The 24,871-nt window shown below is 45.7% G+C and overlaps 2 protein-coding genes across 2 annotated transcripts; both read left to right on the top strand.

Annotated features, from left to right (window-relative positions):
• The first annotated feature begins 8,527 nt into the window (after positions 1-8,527).
• LOC119122228 (desmoglein-2-like) lies at positions 8,528-13,823 on the top strand. Its single transcript, XM_037250507.1, is given in 15 exon segments — positions 8,528-8,596; positions 9,210-9,338; positions 9,439-9,594; positions 9,881-10,022; positions 10,112-10,159; positions 10,162-10,271; positions 10,348-10,482; positions 10,590-10,775; positions 10,854-11,119; positions 11,196-11,338; positions 11,617-11,838; positions 11,906-12,148; positions 12,268-12,398; positions 12,481-12,720; positions 12,866-13,823. Coding segments are annotated over 15 exon segments (3,117 nt in total). The 5' UTR covers positions 8,528-8,554; the 3' UTR covers positions 13,790-13,823.
• Positions 13,824-16,265: 2,442 nt separating this feature from the next.
• LOC119122227 (desmoglein-2-like) lies at positions 16,266-23,890 on the top strand. Its single transcript, XM_037250506.1, has 15 exons — positions 16,266-16,378; positions 18,424-18,543; positions 18,653-18,811; positions 19,029-19,170; positions 19,248-19,408; positions 19,547-19,681; positions 19,770-19,955; positions 20,031-20,503; positions 20,674-20,816; positions 20,915-21,136; positions 21,221-21,463; positions 21,564-21,694; positions 21,765-22,010; positions 22,231-22,794; positions 22,897-23,890. Exons 1-15 carry the CDS (start codon positions 16,346-16,348, stop codon positions 23,443-23,445), a joined length of 3,507 nt encoding a protein of 1,168 aa, XP_037106401.1. The 5' UTR covers positions 16,266-16,345; the 3' UTR covers positions 23,446-23,890.
• The last annotated feature ends 981 nt before the right edge of the window (positions 23,891-24,871 follow it).

Raw genomic sequence — 24,871 nt, 5'->3', positions numbered from 1 at the left:
TGGCTGCGTGATCGGCGTGACGCCTCAAAGCGGCAAACAATCGCACATGACGCTACTCTTACAAGTGCGTGCGCTTTGCCTACTCCAATATTTGCGTGGCCAAGCAGCAGCGAGCTGACGGAAGTTCAAATAAGCTTCTGCTGTCAAACACGCCAGCCTGCGCCGTGCCTCATTTGCATACTCAAGGCTTTTTAGAGACAATTGCACCTTCAAGTGAGCCTCTCGCATGTGTTTCGCTTTCCCAATTCCCCGCGGCGGTCTCATGGCGAGAGGCGCAGGATGGCAGGGATCAGAGGGAGAGCCGGGCTGTCGGCGGTAATTGATGCGTTTGAGGAAATAGCGCCACACTGGATCCCGCGGGGATGCCGAAAGCCAGGAACGCTACGTCGCTAAAGGCCGTTTCGTGTTGACGCTTTTGTCAGCAATTTAGACTTTGGGGATGGGCTTAACTTGGACTTTTGAAAAGAATAGTAAACAGTATGTTTGTGCGGATGCCCCGTTCGACAGTAACAAACCTATCACATTTTGATTCAGAAATTGGTCTTATGTCATCCTGGTTGCTTGGCAGTTAAGTCGGTAAAAATATAGTTTGTGACATATTTCAGATAAATGAAATGCTTCTCGCAAAGAACCCTTTGAAATGTTACAAATGGAATGCTGGTAAGAATTAATGAGAGCTAAAATGGCGTCTCGTCACATCTCGTTATCACCGTCTTATCACCTCCCGTGTGAACATGTTGGGTTTTTTAACGTCAACTTTGCGCACGCATAAAGTTCTCGCCACATGCTAATGCGGCTTTTCCCGCTGACTGACAAGTCATTTTGAAACGGGGATTCAGCATGCGAGTCGCCATGGCAACACGCTCAAAGAGAGAAGTAATTAAAGAGAAACTCCAGCGTCAAAGTTTTTCAGCGGCTAAATTTAGGCTGCGGGGGCTAAATTGAGAACGTGAAGACTTTAATATTTCCCGGAACAAGCTACCTGGAAGTTTCACTGACAGTGTGGAGAGGTTGCGTCACCATGCAGGCCGGAATTAGCGTTCAACGGACAGGAAAGATATTCGCCATTTGACACAAATATTGACCCTGGTTTAAAACACTAACCTTGGCTAGAAACCTCAATTTGAAACCCTAAATTCGATTTGGAGCGCTAATTTCAAACACTGACTCTAGTATGAAATTAATTGTTGAAAAAAAAATCGACTTTGGCTTTCAACCTTAATGTGATATCCAAGTCCTTGGTTGAAGGCCGAATTTGAAACACTAAAGTTTAACCTTGTCTTCTAACTCCATTCCAGTCTTAAAACCCCAATTTGAAAACCAAACCACATTTCAAACGCTTGTTCATTACCCTCATTAGACTCAAGTTTTGTGTCATTCAGGTGTGTTCGTGCGTGCGTGTGTGTTACCTGGCTGCGAATCAGGAGAGACATGAAGCTCGTTAAAAGTTTCTTCCTCTGGAGGAGGCTCGACTTGTACGTCTGCAACCAGTTCAGCAAAAATGAGAACGACGATGATAATGATGATAACGGTGACCAATTAAGTCTTTTCACCCTGATGATAAACGCGGCAAACTGCCTGCACTTTGAGTTGGGCTGAAGGCACGCTCGTGTGAAGCGGTAATGAGTGCACGTACAGTAAGGTCGCCATGGCAACAGAGCTCCCCGCGGTCAAATGAGTCAAATGTTAATGGAGGTCCAAAATCTTACACACGCGACATACTTATATATGAATGACACTAACATGCATAGCACAAGAGGAAATGCAGTCAAGGCAGAGATGATGAAGATGATGTTGACTTCATTTTTAAAACCCTGACCCTAGTTTTAGAACGTAAGCCAGACTTAAAAGCAAACACTTGCCTCTGAGCCAGCCTTAAAACCTTAATTTGAAACTATTTCAGGCTAGAAGCCTTAACCCTGGTTGGAAACCCGAACCCCATTTGACACCCAAATCCTGGCCTGTTGTCAAAGTTTGTAAGCCATGCTTAAAAAACAAACTGTTTCTTCCGTGTGCTCTCATGATGTATTGTATGTGTTTGTCACTCAGATAAAAGCATCAGCAATGTTGACGCTTTTTTTTTTTTTTGGGGTTTCTGCTTTTCATTTCGAAAGGCGTCATGTGACCCAGCGTTTTCCGTTTTTTATGTTGCGTGTTTGAGGACGGTTCTTTAATGAATAATTGAGAGCACGTTCTCTTGTCAGAGCGTCACAGAGCATCTTTGATTCAAACACTCCGGGACATCCTGTTCCTCCGAACATCCTCGCACCCTCCCGCCGTCACTTCAGCTTTTGATTTAAAAAAAAAAAAAGGAAATGGAGAAAAATCTTTTCCACAGTGCTGGGGAGAACGTGAAAGCTTCATCAAGAAATAGTCTGGATCAAACCAGGACACAGAACTTCATTAGCAAGATACCACACCAACATATATTACACCACCACCACCAACAATAATATGGCTGCAACAACAACACACAGACGCACAATCAAGTGTGGAACCTCCTGCACGGACTAGAGAGTCCATTACGTTTTTGCCATGTCGACCACGTGCCTTTCCTGCTCTGACTTTAACAAGAACGCGGAGGGGGAATCAATTTAACTGTGTTCACTCCCACAACGGCGCAACCACCCTTTTCCAACTGGGCCTGACTACAAAAGATGAATATAAAATGCTCACCAGGGAAAGTGTGAGAATCCGTCTGTGATATTATGTTTCGTTTCATCAGCGATAATGACGTGACTCAAAAGTCAATTGGCACTCATCTTTGATTCCGCGCGCTCATGTTTCATTTTCACAGGAAGCCATCCGTGGCGTTCATTTGTCTTCCTTCTAGACAAAGCAAAGAACAAACAAACAGACAAGCGTTTGGTTTGCTCTTCCGCTGCTGATGTGTTGCACGCGTAGTAAACAAGAGACCGTAATGAAATCTTTCATCGGCAGCTGATTGGCCGCTGGGGAGCGCCGTCGTCTAATGCGCCAATTCATTATGAAAATGACTTCGGAGACGCCAGGCGGCAGACATTACGCACCCGCGCTGATTGCGCAATGGCATCAAGCGAGCGAGCGAGTGAGATGTTGCAGCTCAGCTGAAGGATGTCGCCCCTAATGACACGACACAAGAAACAACAGCAGAAACATTAGAGACAAGAACGATGCGTCAAGAGCTTTCATCCTCATATTTTGCTCTGGCCTCCGCCCACCGAGGGACGACGGCAAACCAGGTTTCTCACAGCTCAGACTTTTTATCCTGGTCTCAAAAACCTGGCTTTTCATATCCACTGTGTACTGTTTTGTCAATGCATGAAGTTTTTGGTAAGCATGCAAATAAAACATTACTAAGGCTCGCAAATAGGTTTGGTGTCTGAGGTCAAAACAAAAGACTGAACTAGTTTATCATGATTTTTTGTGTTAGTTTTTACAGTCGACTGAAACTCTTTCAGGTCAGATGTAGTAAAGTTTTGGATTCCCAATTTTGGGAAGGCAACAAATTATTTCCCAGATGCCTCACTGACACTCTCTAAAAGTTGATAGTGAATAGCAAAACACTCCACAGAGCAACAACACAGCTACAAAAAATATTCTCAAAATCTTCTATCCAATTAGAGACCGGAATCATGTTTGCTACCAAACAGTTGGGCCTAAAAATTTGTTTTGTCAGTTGGATTTCTTCTTTTTGGGCAGAGGCAACAACAAAAAGACCGATTAAAACAATTAAAACATGTCCAATCATTTTTTTTTACGCATTGCATCTCAACCTATTTTTAAAAGAAAAAGTACAAAAACAAAACTAGTGTGAGAATTTGTAATGGCAAGAAGTTGTCCTGTGAGAGACACAGAGAGAGACTACCAGATTGTAATAAATAAGTAAATAAATAAATAAACAAATAGATGAGAGTCAGCATCTCCGCTTTGGTGTCTTGGCTTGCAGCGGGCTCATGAATTTTTGATGACATCATTTTGGGCTGTCAAGTCATATGACAAGATGCATACATGCTATCGATTAATGGCCAGAGGCGCACTTATTGTCTTACGGTGTCACAAACGCTGTCATCGTTGCTTCTTTGTGTCCTTTATCAATTATGCAGCACATAAATCATCAATACTGTATAAAGGCTATTTTTTACATAACCGGATAAGAATCGCTTAAATTCCTACATTTTTAGCTATACAGCAGCCTGTCCTTTCCAACGCCGTCGTTCTCCCGAAGTCAATAAAGCGCTAGCTCAGCTAAGTGTGCGGCAGCAAACGCTAACAGATGGTTTACGCATTCCATTTAAAGGTTCACCAATCTCTAAATTGAGATGCGGCAAAGTCGGCATTTGTGCTCCACATGCTTGAATAACTCCCCCCACCCATTCCCCTCCACCTCCTCAAGCAGCACAACCCGGATCTGCTGAAATAAATTTAGCACGTGTTGACACTTTAATTTGTGTGTCGCTCATTTGCTGAAGGCCCGGCCGGCGTAAGCGTTTGTCTGGCCTGTAGCACGAGGGGCTAACGTCTTGATGGAACACGGCCGATCGATAGCAATAGCGCTCTGCTTCGTTAACTACCCCCTGACGCTAAGCTAATTAGCAAGGTAATGGCGTAAACACTGTGATGCGTTTGACCGAGCTCCTGCCGCCAAGCCGCTGACTTTTCCAGTGTCGCAACCGCTGCATTTCACAAACACTTCATTAACGGGCTAATTAATTCCGTCATCGGGACTTTGCAGGAACAGGAATGCAGTTTAACACATGACTTAAAAACCTAAAAAGATAAACAATGGAATTCCACAAGGTAGCCATTACAAGATTATTATAAATAATTTGCAAGGTTCCGATCAAAAGAATGAAACATACACACAAGGTCACTTTGTTCCTGTTCCTGTGTTGGAACAGGCACAATCATACGTGTACGTGACGCTTGTTAATGAAGTCAGAGTCCAAGAACACGTACAGTTTACAGTACAGCTAATTAATGAGTTAAAAATAGATATGCTGATAAATGGAGTGTCAGTGACACTCCCAGGGGTGTGTGTGTGTGCGCGTGTGTGTGTGTGTGTGTGTATAAAACAATATTAATGCGCAACTGTCTGTTATTGTGTATGTGCTTCGAACAATGCGTGAGTTTGTGTGTCGTGTAGCGGAAGGTTCCATCTAAGGAGGAGTTTAACGAAAGCTGCTGTTTGCTCTGATGGAACTAATTGCGCTTCCTTAAAAGTCTGCTCATCTTGATTTGCCTCAGTAGGCAGCCGGCAGCTATTTCACGGAATTAATGGAGGTGAGGAACGTGGGTCGCATCAACCGGCTGGTAACGGATTCGTCGTATTCGTTAAATCTGCAAGTTTAGATGTTAGTGACTGGCATGGACAACAAACTCTTGCTGACAAGCGTGATTAGTCCAATGATAGTGATTTCTTTTTTTCCCACATCCCACAGTTGATTTAGTCCATCCTTATCACCAATGTGCACATTTGCAGAGGTGAAGCGCGAACGTCTCCACAGAGGCGCTGAATTTGTGGCGGCTTCTATGATAAACAAATCTTCATTAAAGAGAAGAGGGAAAAAAAGAAAAGAGGACGAGTGCGTTTGAAGACACAGAAGCGCCCGTGGGGATTTTCAAGGTCTTGTCTAATCCGCTAAAGATTGTTTACGGCCAATGCTAAAGGCCTGCAGAGCAACAAGGAAAAGGAGGAGGAGAACAAAAACAACGTGAAGATGAGCAAGAAGGTGGACAAGAAGAACAAGAAACAGAAGAGGTAAACTATGACCAAACTAGAAAAAAAACAACAATGACAACAAAAATGAAAACAAACATGACCATCAACAACATTATTAACAAGAAAAACAACAAGATGAGGACAAAAAATAAACAAGAACAAAAACAAAGGACAAGTACTAGAACAACCTGATCAAAAAAAGGAAGGGAACATGAAAAACAAGCTCAAGAATCAAAGGAGACAAACAAGACCGCTAAGAACAAAAACTACAAGAATAAAAACGAGAGCAAGACCAAAAACAAAAAGGACAATAACAAAATGAAACACACACCCAAACATAAATAAAAAAAAACCGAAATGAACAAAGATGAGAACAAAAAAAAAAACAAGAGGAAGAAGGACTCGAAAGACATAAAGAACCACAGAATAAAAACAAGATTTACAAGACTGTTTTGCGTATTTCCATTGAACAAGGTGCATTTGTTTTCAAACTCTGTGGATTATTTATAATCATTCAAGTCCCACCCCCACATATTGTGAATCATTTCCTTTTGATTTTGTTTCTTTCTATTGAGCAGGTGGCCTCCATCTCCCCCTGCCCCATGAGCGCAGCGCATACTGCTGTCTGATGAGTCGGTAAACAGTGACACCTATAGGCTTTTGAGGGAACTGCATATCAAGGATAGCGCATTCAGTCCAGCATTGGTGTTCAAACTACAGCTCGCGGGCCATTTGCGGCTCGACATCCATTTTGAGTGGCCAGCAGCTTATATGGACTAAAAACAAAAATTGTTTAAAAAAAAGGCAAAGTGAGAATTAGATACAAATCAATTATTAACGACTAAAATATTTTCTCTTCCACAGTGTGGTGAAGAAAGGTGTGTAAATCACGACTTATGAATCATTTTGATTGCGTTGTTCTGCTCAGAGTGGCCTATTAGAATGTCTTGCATTCCTCCTCTTTTGTTCTTCATCCTCCTCTCCTGTCACCTGAATGAAATCTGACTCTGTGGTCCTTGTAGACCTTCAGCCAGCTCAGTCAGTAACATGAGAAGTTGCTCAAACAAAGAGCACACTGACTGCACACTAGAACCGACTTGCTAATCTGTGGAGATGGAGGCCTCGCAGATGCTAGGAAGTCTTCATTTGTCTCTTCCGCCACCAGAGCATTGCCATGTAAGTTAACCTAGCAACTTAGCATGCTGCCATGCTAACAACTCTTCTTCATTGAACTCAATGCTGTGCAGGAAGGTGGGCTCTAAACGCTCTCTCCGCTCCGACTGGTCAAGCAGATTGAAGGCGATAAGAAGATAAAGTAACCACGGAAACAATGAGCGTCTGTTCCAAACCCACCCGTCAATCAACGCGGTCTCCCACGGCAACGCTGCAATTGCCTTTGTGCGCCTTTTGAACGTTCCCACCAAAAAACGGAAAGCAAACAGGAATGATGAATCTTGCAGGGATTGCAACGAATGTCAAGATGTTAAAGGCATGTCAGCTCAAGCAATTTGAAATATTTGTGTGCGGGGGTGGAATGAAACGCCAATGTTTGCGTTGGACTTTAATGCATGAAGGCTTTTGTTTGGAACGCTCGTAACACACCCAGGGTGTGCTCGACTGCTCATTTTGCAATTTATTGACTTACTATGTGGACCTAAATGAGCATCTTTACGACCAGTACAACCAGTTTGAGGCCTTTGTGGACTCCAGTGGTTGGGGCTGAGATTTGAGCAAGGGTTTAACAGCCAAAGACAATTCTGCAAATTGGTTTGTTCCGGAAGAATCTGACTCAGGTCTCTTTACCATGTCGGCACATTCATTTCGATGGCACTCCGTTTGGAGCATCTCAACTTCAAAGTAGCTCTGAGTGAATTGACAAATTTTTTCCATCAAGTGTTATTAAATTAGCATATCTAACAAGAATTTTGCTGGTGAATAAACCTTGACATTTTTTACGATCGCCACACACATGTCAAGCAGTTTTCTGAGTCAAAGTCGGAGTGACACTCCTGCGTTGAAATTGAAAAACACCACCTCACCTCCGCTGTTTGACAGATTCCGTTTTAATGGCTGCGTCCACACTGTCATTATGTTTAGCACCTTTAAGCGCACGCAGGAAACACACAACTGCTGGAATGCAAGTTAACATACAGGGTGGGGTAATGCTAACAACCGTAAAGTTTTTCCTTTTAGCTCGAGAAAGGTTTCGCATACAGGTGGCAGCATCGTCCATATAAGATCCGATAAAATATGCGTCAGTCTGGACAGAACAAATAAATGACTTCCCGAAGTAATTTTCTGGAACATAAACTTTGACGGGCGCAGTATTTTGGGGAGACCACTCTACCATTACTGGTCCAATTTGCCGGGATGTTGGTCGATGAATCCGATCTTATCTTACCTGTTTTCATTCCCAGGGAAGCCATGACAGGTTTAAGTCTCTTCTTGTCAAGTCAGTTATGCAGGACACGCTTGACTTCGCCATCTTCTCCTTCTGACTTTTGTTGGTGCTGTTGGCAGGCGAGGACATGTCACATGTCAACTGCATCAAAGTTTGTTTTAAAAACTCGCACGCTGAAGAAAGTTTTTATGTTTCACTTTAAGCTCAAGTCAGATATGCAAATATGCAGTATACACTATACTGTGCATAGATGTATACGAGCTGCTTATAGAGACACCCACACGCACACACTCACACACACTCACACACGCGCACACACACACACACACACACACACACACACACACACACACACACACACACACCCCCGAGAGGGCGTTCTGCCATACAAAAACCTTCTCTCTCCTCTTCCTCATTTCAAACTGGAAGAGGACCTCCTGCAAGGCATCATTATGTACCGAGTGGCTTTTCCCGCGAGCGTTTTGTTCCTAATGGTGAGTGACTTTGAATAATTAATCGTTTTGTGTCCGAGGAAAGGACACGAGCAGGTGTACACTCAGAATGCATATAGATGGAAAGCATTTCACCTACTTACAATAACTTGCCGTTACTACACAGAAGGAGCAGGCTTTTTTTTTAATCTTACGTAATAAAAGTTGACTCAAGTACAAACTATATTATTTTGCTGGACACTGAATGCGATCAAGTGGAGAGGTGGATGGGGGGAGGCGAGAACATCTACAGTTGGACGTTAATGACCGGAGACACGCATAAGAAAACTACGAAACCAGAATTTTTTTAGCGTGTACTAAGGCCATTTTCTCGCCGACATGCTATTTGTCTATAGAATGAGTAAAGCCACAGAAAAGTTGCAATAGGAAGTCTACCATTTTGGATATTTTATCCAATTGCTCCCCAATTTCAATCATGTAATCTAGTCAGGCTAGTGATTTAAACTCCTGGGATTTTTGGTCCATACGTGTGATTTTAGCGAATCTTAATCCATCCAAATCTTTAAAAAAATTGAAATGGAAGTTCATTGAAATCTATGTGTATGGAATGACAAAACATCTCACATCTACTGATGTCATGCATTTGTTTCAATAGCTCCAGAACGCACTTGTGCTGGCGCTCCACTCCGGGAATGAACCGGTTCGGAAAAGAAGAGAATGGATCGTCCCTCCGAGGCCGCTCAAGGAAAATGAAGATTACACAGGAAAGGAGTCCATAGCCAAGGTAAGAGCTACTTTTGTCCACAAGGAGGCACTACAGGAGCATAATTTCTGTTCCATGAGTGCCTCTGGTATTCAGTTTTGGTATGTTGTGTGCGTTTCAGATTCGATCCGATTTTGAAATCGCCAAGAACATCAGCTACTCCTTGGAGGGCGTCGGCGCAAGCCAGTACCCCTTCAACGTCTTTGTGGTGGACCCCAAAACGGGACTCATTCGCGTCACTCAATTACTCGACAGGGAGGTCATCGATTCTTACAATGTGAGTGACCTCTCCTTCAATTAATCAACTTTTTACCTCATACCTGTATGTTTATATTTTAAAATGGTCGTTGTAGTTTACTAAGATGACATCTATTGTCTTTATAAAAGCAGAGGTTGTGACACAACCCATCTAATAATCTGTAAACACTTTTTGTTTTTTGGGTGGGCAGTGGCAACTGTTGGGCTGCTAAAAAAACAATGAGAAAATGTTGTAATACCTCAAATGGCCTCATGATGATGCTGCAGAGTAAGTCAAATCAAGTCGCTGGTATTTGTCCTGTCAGCTCTTGGGCATCGCCAGATTCAACGACGGCACTGAGGCGGAGAAAAGGATTGACCTCCGCATAAAAGTGCTGGATGAGAACGACAACGAGCCACAGTTTGATGCCATGAAGCCCGTGGACGTGTATGAGCGCAGCCCTGTGGGTGAGAGAACAGATAACGCTTGAGACTGGTCAGGCTTTACCGTTTCACTTGGGTCCTGTAGATGGCAGTGTCGTGTCTTTGTTTTCCAGGGATGCCCGTCACGACAGTCACTGCGACCGACGCAGACGAACCAGGCAACCCAATTCTCAGCTGTTCTACACCATCGTAAAGCAGGACCCACCTCACGTCATGTTCCAAATGAACAAAGACGGACACATCTATGTGGGCAAGTCCACTCTGGACAGAGAGGTGCAGGCCACTCGCAAAGAAAGAACATGTGCAAAAGTGTGAAATGTCGCTCAACCGGGTGTTTTTGTGCTGTCAGACAACAGATCGGTACTTTGTGACAGTGCAAGCTCAGGACCTCAATGGCGACCCTGACGGACACACAGCGACCAGTACGTTGACCATCAATGTGCTGGACGTTAATGATAACCTTCCAACACTGGAAAAAAGCCAGGTACTGGCCGTATAAATGAAACATGGTGCTTTTCAACAGTCACATCAGGTTCTGTTGTCACCGGGCATGTCAAAGGTCACGTCATGTTATCAAGTGTTTCGTTGCAGTACGAGGGCAGCATTATAGAAAACACGCAGGGTGTGGAGGTGATGAGGATCAAAGCTCAAGACCTGGACCTAAAGGACAGCGACAACTGGGAAAGTGTGTTCGATATTGTCAAAGGTAATGAGGCCAAGTACTTCAGCATCAAAACGGACCCAAAGACCAATGAAGGCATCATCATGCTTGATAAGGTACGCGTGAAAATTAAACAGAAATGCGCAGGCTACCCACGTTAGTCACAACCTGAAAAAATACGTACGATCTCACAGCCGGTGGATTATGAGCATGTGAAGGACCTGGTACTTATGCTCACTGTGAAGAACAAGGCTCCAATTTATGAAGGACTGCCGCAAAGCACCACGTATAAAACCTACCCTGTCAAAATCAACGTGCAAAACCAGCGTGAAGGTCCATATTTTGATCCTAAAGTCAAAGTGATCACCATGTCGGAAGGAGGCGGCACGCCTGGCAATGATGTCATCGCTCACTACCCAGCACTAGATGGAGACACTGGAAAACCATCTGAGAAAGTCAAGTGAGTGGCTCCACACTGAGCTGTCACATTCCATCCGTCCGTCCGTCCATCCATCCATCCATCCATTGTGTTGCAGGTATCTTAAAGGTTCGGATCCTGACAACTGGCTTACCATTGACCCAGAAACGGCTGACATCAGGCTGAACAAGATGCCCGACAGAGAGTCCACTTTTCTAGTCAACGGGACGTACTACGCTCAAGTTCTCTGCATTTCTGAAGGTACACTGACACAATAGTAGCATTGCGCAACCTACTTAGCTGTAAAGATGCTGAAATATTCTGGTGGAGTCCCATAAAATACAAAAACTGTACTAGAGTAGCTTTTCAGGCATCTCCACTTTATTATTTTTAACTCCCTTGTGGACAACTAATTTGGAGATACAAGCTAAACGAGTTTAATTGAATTCGTACGTCTACCTTTACCAGACTATTTAGTATTTGAACAGAACTTGGGACAGAATGCGAGTTCTGTTGCTACTTCTGTTTCCCGCAAACAGACATCCCATCGAGCACCGCCACTGGCACCGTGGCCATTCAGGTGGAAGACTTCAACGACCACTGTCCCACCCTGACCAGTACCCTCGAGACTCTTTGCATTCCTAACGATGCAGTTGTCATTAACGCCGTCGACGAAGACGACTTCCCCAATGGAGCTCCCTTCACCTTTGAGATCATTCCAGAGGGCACTAAGGGAAAATGGCAGGTGGAGCATCTCAACGGTGAGGACATAACATCTGGCTTCTTCAGGCGATTTTAATCTTCTCATGGTTGAATCTGTGCGGCCAGATACCGCAGCCATCCTGAGAGCTCAAGAGTCCACATGGCCCGGTCTCCATGAGGTGCAATTATTAGTGAAAGACCAGCAGGGGGAGGTGTGCCCAGAACCACAGAAGGTGACGGTCCAAGTGTGCACATGCGATGATGGAGTGATTTGCGGAAGACGAGGTGGAAGGGGTCAACCAGACAAGAAGTCGGAGTTAGGACCCGCAGGCATTGGACTGCTGCTACTGGGCTTGCTGCTGCTACTGCGTAAGTGCGATCAAACGGATGTGAAAGTTGGAAGGAGATCAGGGCATCAGGAGTAGAGATACGTATTTTTTTTAATACAATGACTCAGATTAATCCAAGCAAGTGTGTTGCTGTTCTAGTGGTTCCCCTGCTGTTGCTCTTCTGTCAGTGTGGGGACGCCATTGGGCTGCCAGGGGGCGCTGCGGACATACCGGATGGAACCAAGTCCCACTTGATAAACTACTGCACAGAAGGCCAGGGGGAGAACGCGGTCAGTTCTGATCACTCCGCCAACTCTTGAGGACACATTCTGTTATTGACTTCTGTATGTCCATTCGCTGGTTCTGTGGCAGGCGGTGCCGCTAAGCCTCATCCCGATGCAGCAGGTGGCCCAAGACGTGAGCAATAGCATGTACCAGTCAGACTTTGTAGACACCTTCCAGGGAAACATGGAGCAGTCCTGGGGAAGTAGGCAGGCCAACACCAACACCTTCTACTCCAGGTTTGGAGGTGCGGCAGTAAGAGGCCAGGCCATGGCGGTGTACGACAGCATCGCTCTACCGGACCACCTGCTCGCTCAATACTACCAACAGGTGACAGCAGTGGTGTTCTTCTCTACAGGCCTAAATAATATTATGTACAAAGCATTGACCTACATTTGAAGAGTACAAATGCAAATGCAGCTCTTCTCATGATCTTGTTGACCCACATCACACATTTATGGTCATATTTCAACAGAGGGTGTACAGCGAAGGTGGGAGAGAGAACATGGCAGAGAAGGACGCTCACTTGAAGTATAATTTTGAGGGCCAAAGTTCCTCAGCCGGCTCTGTGGGCTGCTGCAGCCTCCTGGAGAACGACAATGACCTGTGCTTTCTTGACGACCTCGGTCCCAAGTTCAAGACCCTGGCAGAAGTGTGCGGTGGCAAGAAGCTCCAACTAGATGTCATTCCACCAACAACAAAGGTCGTGACTGAACCAAAGTTGGAACTCCCAAAGCTGCCGCCAGTTGCCCCCATGGTAGACCAGACTCAAGTGGTGAAGGAAAACATGATTACACAATATCAAGGGATGACCGCTGGGATGGGAGGGATGGAAAACCAAATGTTCTTGCTCCAGCAGCAGCAGCCCGTCTATTACGCCGCCGCAACTCCCATGCAGTTTATAGTCCAGCCACAAGTCCAAAACACCCTGCTGCTGGCCGAGGCACCAGCTACCAATCTTCAGGGAGTGGTTCTGGCAGCACCCGCACAAAGCATGCGAGTGTCTGGCAGACACACCAAGGATGCCAGCATGGTGCTGGTGGAGAACCCCAAGGTCCAGGCTAAGGTCCACACAAGAAATCATCCCGGCCTCCAGAATATGGTGATGGTGGAAAGCAAGCTCCCTGCGGGGTCTGTGAAAGTTCTAAAGGGGACCAGAACCTCCCTGGTGCCAGGAAGTGGGCACGCAGAACTGATTTCTAAAGCTCACAAAGTCCATTTGGTGGAAGGCTCATTTGGCGGAAATGAAGCTGCAAGCGTGTCTCAGAAGATCAACACCTCTGGATCTGTAAAGTCCTTCAACATTAAAAGCACCACCACAAAGTCCACTGGACCTCAGGTGGCTTCTTCCAGAATCCCGACGTACCACAAGATGGTGGTACAAGAGACACGCAAATAACGGATTTTGGCTATAAGGTGCTTCAAGTGCACATGACGGATTATTTTCCTGACTCGATCTTGCTGACTATTTCCAGTGCAATGAACGGGACTTAACGATCATTTTCAGAAATGTTCTCTCTTTTTTTAGTATTGTATGTAAAACTACGTAGAAACCGTTTAGGAGCTTTTGTAGGTGGCTTTTTCTGGTCGGAATCAATTGACTGATGAAAGAATTCAGAGATTTGTTACTAGATAAAATTGCAGATATTTGGAGATAAAAGATTAAAAGTAATGCAATATGCTGTTGTGGCGCTATTGCCTTTTTCACCATTTGAGTTTCAACGCCGGCATTTGTGAAAGTAGCTCAGGTGAGTACCAAATAAAAGAACGCAGCTGGCTATGCATACAAAACAAGAGCGCTTTGGGTGTGTCTGCCGAGATTGTGTGTGCCTGTGCATGTGTGAGCTTCCGTTGCCGAACCGGTTTTCAACCTTCGACACAGACACACACAAACTCACCACCGCTGAAAGCGTAACATGGTGCCTTGTTATTATTCTAAAGCAGATCTGCTCATTTGGTAAAATGAAAGTTTATTCATGCCATTATTTGTATTTTTCAGATTGTAGTGAGCTGCCAAGCCTGTGTGGATGCGTCACTACGCTCTTTCTCGACTTGTATAATTGTTTACTATCGCCAATTTAGATGTCATTTTTGTCAACTACTCATAATGTGGCACACCTTTGGCGGAAGGGGGGAAAAAAAGCAGGTTTCAAGGCCACGCCCCGTCTTTGCTCACAAGCTGAACTTTGTAATTACAAAGTGCAAAAGAAATATTTGTCAAGGTCAGGCAAAGCACACCATGTGGAACGTTTGGAAATTCACTTTGATGCAGATTAGGGACTCGGGTCAAGATCACAATCCTAAATCCATTTGCAGTCCTATAAATCATGAAGCTGTAAAGACTGTAAATCCCATGGATTTTATTGCAGCCCTTTAGATTGTTGAATCATTCGTGCAAAACAACCAAAGCGGAGTTAACTCACTCTGGTTCTCAGTGGCTCAAATTTTCTAACTAGCTAGCGAAACAAGTTGTTTTGATGGATGACTTGTTTTGGGCGTGGCGGCTACGCTGAGACTTTCATCCAAGCTTTGTTTATCTCTCAGTCATCATGTGAGTCAATTAAATGTGACTCACAGACTCGAGTCGAGTCTCGGCAACACCGAGACCGACTCGTTATGGCAACTCGTCAAAATGTCAGACAAGTTCCCCGAAGAAAGGACTAATGACCCAACCTTCACCCCCTGAGGGGATAGGTCGCGTCAGGCTTCCGACGGACAGCTTGAGGAGCCAATCACAAAGCTGAAGCCAAGCTGACACATGATCCGGCGACAAAACAGGCTTGACTGCTGTTTCTTTTCAACTCAGCCAGTAGAAGCTCGGCGTGGAGTGACGGCCGTATTGTTCTGCCGCTGGAATGAACTGCTGCCACTAACTCACCTATGCTTCTTACGAACTTTCTTACTCACACTTTCTGGGTGTGGCGCTCGGCTCCCGTCAGCAGTTTTTGGGCGAGACGGTGATTCTCACGGCGGAGAAATTCTTGGGAACTTTGAAAACATCAGGATATTTTTGGCCTGATGCTGACAATTCCGATGTGTCATACTGCCCCAAAAAACATGCTCAGAGAATCAACAGGATGAACATTAGATAGAGTGCATATGTCAAACATTAAATGTGATTAAATTAAAAGTTCACAATGTTACATGATTGGGGTCTAAACATTAAATATGATGTAAATATGCGACCTGTTGTCATTTATTCTGTCAGTCTTTCAAACGCAAAACTGTAAACTACTTTTTAGTTAATATATAAAGTTAAAAATCAGGCCAAAATGTCATGTTGGCGGCAAACAAAGTCTTGAGGGTCCAATCAGGTTTTGACACGAAGCCTACTTAACCAATCATTGGCTGGTTAACTTGCTCCCTTCTTCTTTTTTTCTTTTTTAATTCTATCAGCAGATGACAAATTCTCACATCACTGCATGCATGTTTGGTCAAGTTCTGCTCCATTTAGTAGCGAGAAAAGCTGTACATGGAAGCGAAAGGGGAACTTGTGGAAAATATTGTGAGAAATGGAGGGTTCCAAATATTGTGTCGTGTTGGTACAATGAAGTCAACCAGCATGCTGGAATATCAAAGTCACAAAACACATTTTCAAAATGTATGATTGTCAACTCGAACGTACAGGCGACACATTTTCTGTCCCCAACAGGCTCAAGTACGCGTTGCATCGTAATCACAGAGCAAATTGTAATCTCGTAAAAAGGAACCATGGCGTTGATCATTGTGTTTTTCAGGCCTGCACAGCCTGGACTAACATGTTCTGCCAAATATTTCCAGCAGCTTCTTCACACACTAACCTGTCACTGCCTGCTAGGTGTGTGTGTGCGCGTGTGCATGGGTGTGTGCGCGGCGAGAATAAAGTACTCCGCCCCTTGATAAATAAGCCTCCTCCCGGCCAGGTAGTCTCACATTATCAGGAAGCAACGCGGGCTTCGTTTCATGGACAGCAGACATGATTAGGATGTATTTGTTGCTGCTGTTGGCCGTAAGTATTAACTTTGATACAGATTGACATTTTTACAGTTGTTCACCGTCGCAGCAAAAAGGTGGGGAATTTTGGAATGTGAAATTTGGACCTCCAGGGCATGTGTTACTTGTTCATACCTTTTGTTAAAAGTAAATGGGCAAGGTTAGTTGAGTGTTAGTTTGGGTGTGTTTATTTGACACTTTAATGTGTTGGCTCCTACTAGACGGCGGTTGTCATGGACACCAAAGGTGAAAATTCAAACAACAATTATCACGTCTCAGAGGTTACAATGTACACAGAATTTTTATGGGGTTGAATTTACTCAGTAAAGTAAGTAGATGTATTGTCTAAATAAAAATCATAGCTATTGTAACAGTATAGTAAATGATACATCGTATCATTATCATCGTAATTCATTCAATTTTGCCAAAATTCCACCTTCAGCTTACCACAAAAAAGTCAGCATCTGCTCAACATAGCATTTTCCAAAGTTGTCTGTACTTGCCTCCTAAATCCAAAGTAGGAGTGTTTGACTGCGCTCATTAAAAGCTTGACCTGAGGAAACATATTTGTGTAGGTCGTTTCGATAAGTACATCCCGTTGCAAAGTCAAGCTCGTTCTCAAGTGCACAATGTTGGACGTGGGACAACGGCACTGTTGGGCCTCTAATGTTTAGGGTAAAGTTGGGTAATGGGTAGTGTTGGGGTCAGAAGAATTGAGGGTATGACCCTGTGGAAAGTTGGAGGTTAGCATCCGGGCCTCTTGAAATAGTTTAGTGGTAAGGTTAACGGCATTCACGATTTCTTGGCCTAGTTCAGGGTTAGGGCAACAATTCTATCTTTGAGCTTGCTGGCTGACGCTAACTTCCCCCCTGTTGCTACGTGGGTGACGACGTACGAACAGCAGTTCCCCTTCAAGGAAAGTTTCTTGATGCCAATTCTGTACATTCTTTACGGACTGCATGTGTCAACTTGATGATTTTGGCAGCCAAAAGATGCACTGCCACGCCCACTCGTGTGAGTTTGTGTCAGCGCTGCTCACCTGCACGTATGCACTAGCATGGAGTTTAGTCTGCGGGCGTGGCAGGCAGACACGCAGTTTTGACAGTTAGGCGGGGAGCTAGGGTGTGTCGGCCGCTCCTCGCTAGGTTCACGTGCGTCTGGTAGTATGAGAAGCCACATATTTTTTGTGGACTTTGGGGTTAGGGTGAGACTTTAGGATTAGGGTTGATGTTAGCGTTAAGGTTAGCGTTAGCATTGGGTTTAGGATGGCTGGGTGTTACGATGTTGGGATGCTAGAGTGTCAGGGATACAGCGTTATGGATAGATTGTTACACTTTGGGTGTCTCTTGGGGTGTCAAAGCATTAGGATTTTTTGGCATGAATATGCTAAGTTGTTTTGGGATGTTAGCATGTCAGGCCTTAGGCCAGGGGAGTCAAACTCATTTTTTTCACAGCCGCATTGTAGTCATAGCTTCTTTCGGAGGGCCATTATGACTGTCAACCCAAATAAATGTATGAGCACCTCATATTATATACAGTAAAAGCTACAAAACAAACTGACAAATAACTCGTTTTCAAATCAAACGAGTAAAAACTGGTAAAATATTTAAAAATATATATATTATTAAAAGTGAAGACAATTTGCAATTCTAGTAATGACAGATGGATTTGATGCACAATTTGTCTTCGCGGGCCACATAAAATGATGTGGCGGGCCGTATCTGGCCCCCGGGCCTTGAGTTTGACACCTGTGCCTTAGGCTATGAGGCCTTGGGATTAATGCAAGTAATATTGTCGACTTGATTTATTACTGTGCTACATGGTTGTTGGATTATTACTATGAATTTAACTTTGCTGACAAGAGCAGGGTGTGCACCTAAAGCCCGCTTCACCGCAACTTTCAGTTGCAGGCCTGACAGGTTTGTCCGCATTCAGCCGCCGATTAGCGCCTGCGGACAGTCAGTCAGTGCTTCAGACGCACACAACAGTGGGAAGAGAGTTATTAAGTGTTCTATACAAAACTGCTATAAATAAATGTTGCAATGTAAATTCTTTTGCCAGCTCCAGACATTTGCCCTGGTGGAGGGTGAAGTCCTATCCAGACAAAAAAGGCACTGGGTCCCACCGCCAAAGGTTCTGGTAGAAAACACGGACTACTCTCAAGAACTCTACGTGGCTAAAGTGAGTACGGAGCAGTAGCAGGCATTGTCAGCCATTTGCGTTGGCGCATCCGTTTGGTCCAATTGTGCACAGAGGGAAACGCGTATGAACCGGGCACCATACGTTTCAGATCCACTCGGACTTCGATGACGGCAAGGGGAACCTGGCGTACTCCCTGGAGGGCGTGGGTGCCAACCAATACCCCTTCCACCTTTTCGTGGTGGACCCCAGAACGGGCTACATTAAGGTCACCAAGATGCTCGACAGGGAGGAATACAGCACGTACAACGTGAGTTGACAAAAGCCAAGCAGTGACCTCATTTGACAGGATGGCGAGGAGCCATCTATTAACAAACACTAACAAATCAGGCTTGAAATACGTAATCGAAACTCTAACCTTGTTTGAAAAGTCTAACTTCAAACACAAGGTTGGCATTGACATAGACGGCCATGGTTTGATACCAAAGCCGTACAGCCCTAAGTGTGAACTGACTGGTTGCTTGCAGCTGTCAGGCGTGGCGACCTACATGGACGGCAGGCAGGCGGAGAGAAACATCAACATCCGCTTCAGGGTGGGGGACCAGAACGACAATTCTCCCGTCTTCGGCGTTATCCCAGCCAGCTCGGTCAACGAGCGTAGTGGTGTAGGTGAGCGGACGAGTCGCCTGGGCGGGGTTGCACTCCGCCGCCGCGTGTGTCTGACTGGTCGTCCCTTCTTGTTGCAGGGACGTACGTCATGAAAATCAACGCGACTGACGCTGACGAACCAGGAAATCCCAACTCTCAGATCGCCTACAGCATCATGTCTCAGGAGCCGAATGACGACATGTTCTACATGGAGAACGATGGCACCATCTACGTCAAACGCACTAACTTAGACAGAGAGGTACAGCGTTTCATACCCTACCCTCATTTGAAACCCTAACTGCCTTTAAACCTTACTTTGTAACCCTAACTCGGTCTTAAACCTTCACTTTGACCTTTAGCCCTTGTGTTTTTGTGCCACCGCCATTTGAACTTTCAGAAAACAGAGCAGTACACGCTTACAGTGAGGGGTCAGGACTTGAACGGCGCGCCAGGCGGGAACAGCGCCACCGCCACCGTCGCTGTTAAACTACTCGACGTCAATGACAACCAACCCACCCTGGAAAAAAGCGTGGTATGCTGGGTGCAGTTGCAATGCCTTGGTTTCACTGAGGTTAGTTCACAGTCACAGCCGTCATATAGAAGTTGTGCTCTCCCAACAGTACGAGGGCAGCATCGAGGAGAACACACAAGGCGTGGAGGTGATGCGGATCAAAGCTCAAGACCTGGACCTACATGGGACGGACAACTGGAAAAGCATCTTCAAGATTGTTAAGGGCAATGAGGCCGGGTACTTCAGCATGATCACCGACTCAGAGACCAACGAGGGCGTCCTCATGCTCGACAAGGTACAAAATATCAAGTCAGGTTTTGAGACAGGGAGGATAGGAAAGTTACATGAAAGCACGTTTGTCCTGTCACAGGCTGTGGATTATGAAGACGTGAAGAACATGGACCTGGGAATTGCCGTGCTGAACATGGTTCCACCTTTTGATCCATCCGCTACATCCACAGCTAATATTGGTTTTGGTGGAGGAGGAGGTGGTGGAGGAGGCGGTGGAGGAGGAGGCGGCGGAGGAGGCGGCGGAGGAGGCGGTGGAGGAGGAGGCGGTGGAGGAGGAGGCGGTGGAGGAGGTGGAGGAGGTACCAGCTGGATAGAAAGTTTCAGCAGTGGCATGACAAGTACAACTGGAGGAGTCATGTGGAACGGCAACACATTCAAATCCTACCCCATCAAAATCAATGTCAAGAACCAGCGTGAGGGTCCACAATTTGACCCCAAAGTCAAAGTAATCACCATGTCGGAGGGAGGCAGTTCCACCTTCGACATGAACAGCATCATCACTCGGTATGCCGCGCTAGATGGCGACACGGGGAAACCAGCTGAGAACGTCAGGTGAGCGGCTACACCGGTGCACGTTGTGACTCAATGTGCGACGAAATTCTGACTTGTCTGTAAACTGTAATAATCCAAAACCAATTACTGCACAACAATGAACCATAATGAAACGGAGGAAAAAATCCACACAGACCTGAAGCCGACTGAGCATGTACAATGTGTTTCAGGTATGTTAAAGGTTTGGATCCTGACAACTGGCTCACTATTGACCCCGAGACCGCTGATATCAGACTGAACAAGATGCCCGACAGAGAGTCCACTTTGTTAGTGAACGGCACCTACTACGCCAAAATACTCTGTATTTCTGATGGTACGCAACCACAATCGTTTGTGTCTTCATGTAGTGTTAATGGAGTATCCTTAGCAGAAAAACACATTGACTCTTGCTGGTCTGTCCCCCATAAACAGACGTACCATCAGGCACCGCAACTGGGACGGTGGCCATTCAGGTGGAGGACTTTAATGATCACTGTCCCACCCTGACCACTACCCTCGAGACTCTCTGCATTCCTGACGATGCAGTTATCATCAATGCTGTCGATGAAGATGACTTTCCCAACGGAGCTCCTTTCACCTTTGAAATCATTCCGGAGGGCACTAAGGGAAAATGGCAGGTGGAGCATCTCAACGGTGAGGACATAACATCTGGTCTCTTTTGGATTTAACCAATTTTAATTTTCAGGCTAAAGCTCATGTTTGGATTTGTGTGGCCAGATACCGCAGCCATCGTGAGAGCACAACAGTCCACATGGCCTGGTCTCCATGAGGTGGAATTATTGGTGAAGGACGCACAAGGGGTGGCGTGCCCGGAACCGCAGAAGGTGACGGTCCAAGTATGCACATGTGAGGATGGAGAGAATTGTGGACAACGAGGTGCAATGGGTCAGCCCAACAAGAAGTCGGAGTTAGGACCCGCAGGCATTGGACTGCTGCTACTGGGCCTGCTGCTGCTACTCCGTAAGTACAAATAGTCTTGGTTAGGTTGAGGGCTCAACCAACTTGCCAAACAGACCAGTTTTATAGTTTGGATGAGTAAAATAATGTTTTATTCCCACAGTCATCCCTTTACTGCTGCTCTTCTGCCATTGCGGTGGAGCTGCAGGCCTACCAGGCAACTTTACCGAGCTGCCTTTTGACACCAAATCCCACCTCATGAATTACCGCACCGAGGGCCAAGGAGAGAACACGGTGTGTACAGGAAAATGTTATGATCTTTACTTATGGAAGAAATGTTCTGACGCAGTTTGAACTGTCACAGGAAGTGCCGCTCATAAACATGCCGATGCCAGTGGATGCCGTGGACATCCCAAAACAGGATACGGGATTTTACGTGGATGAGAGGAACATTCATGGCTTTCAGGACGACTTCTCCAGTATGAAGAGAGATACCACTATCGGAATGAGAAATCGCGGAAGGCTCTACTCAGAGTTCCAAAGAGAGTCAGGGGCAGCTTATGATGATCTCGGTTTCCCACAACACATCCTTTCACAGTACTACGCTCAGGTGTGGTGAACTTTCCCCTTTATATGTTCCAATCAAAATGGTACTCAAACTGTATTGTACTTCTGTAGAAGAGACTCTGGTAAACATTGAAGTACTGATTTAACGTTACAAAAATAGTATAGTACTTCTACAACGCATTTGTCCTGTGTAACTTCCCACCACTGCTCCTAATGTTTTTGATACAGAATGATCAAAACATGTCTTTGTCCTCCCTTAACAGAAGATGAGCAGCGGAGGAGAGGACCTGGCAGTGAAAGACGCGCTCTTGGTGTATGACAACGAGGGCCAAGGGTCCTTGGCCGGCTCGGTGGGCTGCTGCAGCCTCCTGGAGAACGACAACGACTTGCAGTTCCTCGATGACCTCAACTTCAAGTTCAAGACCCTGGCGGAGGTGTGCGGTGGCAAGAAGATCCAACCAGATGTCACTCCACCACCCCCAAAGGTTGAACCAAAGCTGGAACTCCCCAAGCTGCCACCGGTTGTCCCCAGGGTAGACAAGACCGTGACTCAGGTGGTGAAGGAAAACACAACTACACAAAACCAAGGCAGGACCACAGTGATCGAAAGGATGGAAAACCCAGGTCAGATGTTCCTGCTACAACAGCAGCAGCCAGTCTACTATACCGCCGCGGCCCCTATGGTGCAGCCTATGCAGTATGTCGTGCAGCCACAAGTCCAAAACACCATGCTGCTGGCTGAGGCACCAACTAACAACCTCCAGGGCGTGATGTTGGCTGCTCCTCAAGGCATGCTGGTGCAAGGACAAACTGTGGTGTCTGGCGGGCAAGCCCAAGCCCCTGGCATGATGTTGGTTACAGGTACCCCTGGATCATCTACACAAGGCATGATAGTCAAAGGAAAGACTGTTATTTCTGGCGGGCAAGCCCAAGCCCCTGGCATGATGTTGGTTACAGGTACCCCTGGATCATCTACACAAGGCATGATAGTCCAAGGAAAGACTGTTATTTCTGGCGGACAAGCCCAGGGCCCTGGCCTGGTGTTGGTTAGTGGTAACCCAGGGTCACCGACACACGGCATGGTAGTCCAAGGAAAGAAGGTTTTGTCCGGGAAACAATTCCAGGGGCCTGGCATGACGCTGGTAACTGGCATGCAAGCAGGAACCTTACCAAGTATGACATTTCAGGGAACATCTACGCATCTACCCAAGGGTCAAGTTCAAGCCCCTGACAACCTAATCAACGCCGGGACCATCTCAAGCTCCCAAACCGTAATAGAGGGCAAGGTTCCTGTGGGGAGAGTGGTAAGGACCAGCCAAACTTCCACCAGAAAAGGCGGCGTCCAATTGCCAGACCTTGGCATGAGCAACATCGCTGGAACTCAGGGCATCACCATGACATCATCCAGCACTGGCGTGAGCAGAGTCCCGACATACCGCAAAGTGGTGGTGCAGGAAGAAAAGCTCACTGAACTGTAACACAGGGCAAATGACTCTGAAAAGCAATTTCTCTCAAGGCGGTTCTTCAAGTATTTTGTTACCGTGCAGGTTTTATTGGTGGTGGATGTTCTGCCGCAGCCTTGCCTTGTAGCGAAGCTATACGGCTCCTACCCGTTGTATACTTTATGCTCTTTCTCGACCAACCTCAGTAGCCTGTGGAGACCCTACCAGACACTTCATGGAGATTCCGTGTCAGTTTGCCTACTGGCGACCAATCTTGGTTATGGATGTGCTGTGTGTGTTTATATGTATGGATTCTAGAGCTACTTTTGGATGTGCATTGCACCAGGGTGGGATCATTGAATGTTTTTCATGTGTCAGGAGAGGGTTTTGGATTGACTTTGTTTTAACAGCAATTTTTTTTGGATTGATTTGAAGATGTTTTTCCACATCAAAATAAAAAGAAAAGGCGGCGAGATTCAAACATGTCTGGTTCTTTAAGCTCGTTAAACCCGGACAACTGGTTCAACTTGTCTATGATGAGTTACTCCTTTTCACACTGCATTTTTGTGGTGTTCACCGGGTAGGAGGGGGGCGATACGTAGGAAGGACAATGTGGTTCTGACCAGGAAAAAGCCTGGAGGTGGAAGATGATAAAAGGCTTGTGCTCCTCAGACAACCCCAAGTCTGCCACAGAAACGCTGTCCATTCAGATGAGCGACTTCAACGACCACTGCCCCACCTTGACCGCCACCAACACCAGCGTGTACTCAGACCAAAAGACGGACTTCGTTACAGGCCTGGACTTCGCTTCCAATGAAGTGACCATTATATGTTGTTTTGTTCATCCTCCCACTCTGAAACTAATCTGCAGCTAATCATGGCCCTGATGACATAATGACAGGAAATGAGCGTGTTTGTGCATCCACTTTGGCTTTTTGCACTCACACACAGCAGCTTCCGACCTTCTCGCTACTCTGACTATTTTGCATCAAATCTACTATTTATCTATTTCATTGAAATTTTCTCTGTAATGATAAAAATGAAGCTGTTTTGTTTGTCAGTGCATGATCTGCCAAATAATGCTATGTTGAGATTAGCCCAGAATGCTAACTAATATTTGCGCAAGCTATCCGAATGTCATTTGAATATATAAAAACCACCAGGCTTTCATGTGTCTGTTGCAAGACTTGCATAATAAATTCAAAGGAGCCTTCAGATTGGCTCAAGTGAAATAAATGGAAATGTCATTACTCTGTTCCAGTCTCTCTCTCCCGAAAAACACCTGCTATGCTAACATTACGCCAGCGGTCACCAACATTTCTTAAACCGAGAGCTACTTCCTGGGTACTGATTAAGGCAAAGGGCTACTGTTTGACACAGACTTCTGAAATAGCCAATTTGCTCAATTTGGCTTTCACTGTGTTATTATTGTCATTTCCAGTTCACGTGTGATTTTAACAAG

The sequence above is a fragment of the Syngnathus acus genome, chromosome 4 (assembly GCF_901709675.1).
Source record: "Syngnathus acus chromosome 4, fSynAcu1.2, whole genome shotgun sequence".
NCBI lineage: Eukaryota > Metazoa > Chordata > Actinopteri > Syngnathiformes > Syngnathidae > Syngnathus > Syngnathus acus.
This window is presented reverse-complemented; position numbering and strand designations above follow the sequence as displayed.

What these genes read in the sequence shown, in the direction of transcription:
- LOC119122227 (XM_037250506.1), top strand. Translation starts at nt 16,346, where the DNA reads ATGATTAGGATGTATTTGTTGCTGCTGTTGGCC. An exon ending in CAACGAGCGTAGTGGTGTAG is followed by an intron (nt 19,171 to 19,247) that starts GTGAGCGGACGA and finishes TTCTTGTTGCAG; the next exon opens with GGACGTACGTCATGAAAATC. An exon ending in GGGCCTGCTGCTGCTACTCC is followed by an intron (nt 21,464 to 21,563) that starts GTAAGTACAAAT and finishes TTATTCCCACAG; the next exon opens with TCATCCCTTTACTGCTGCTC.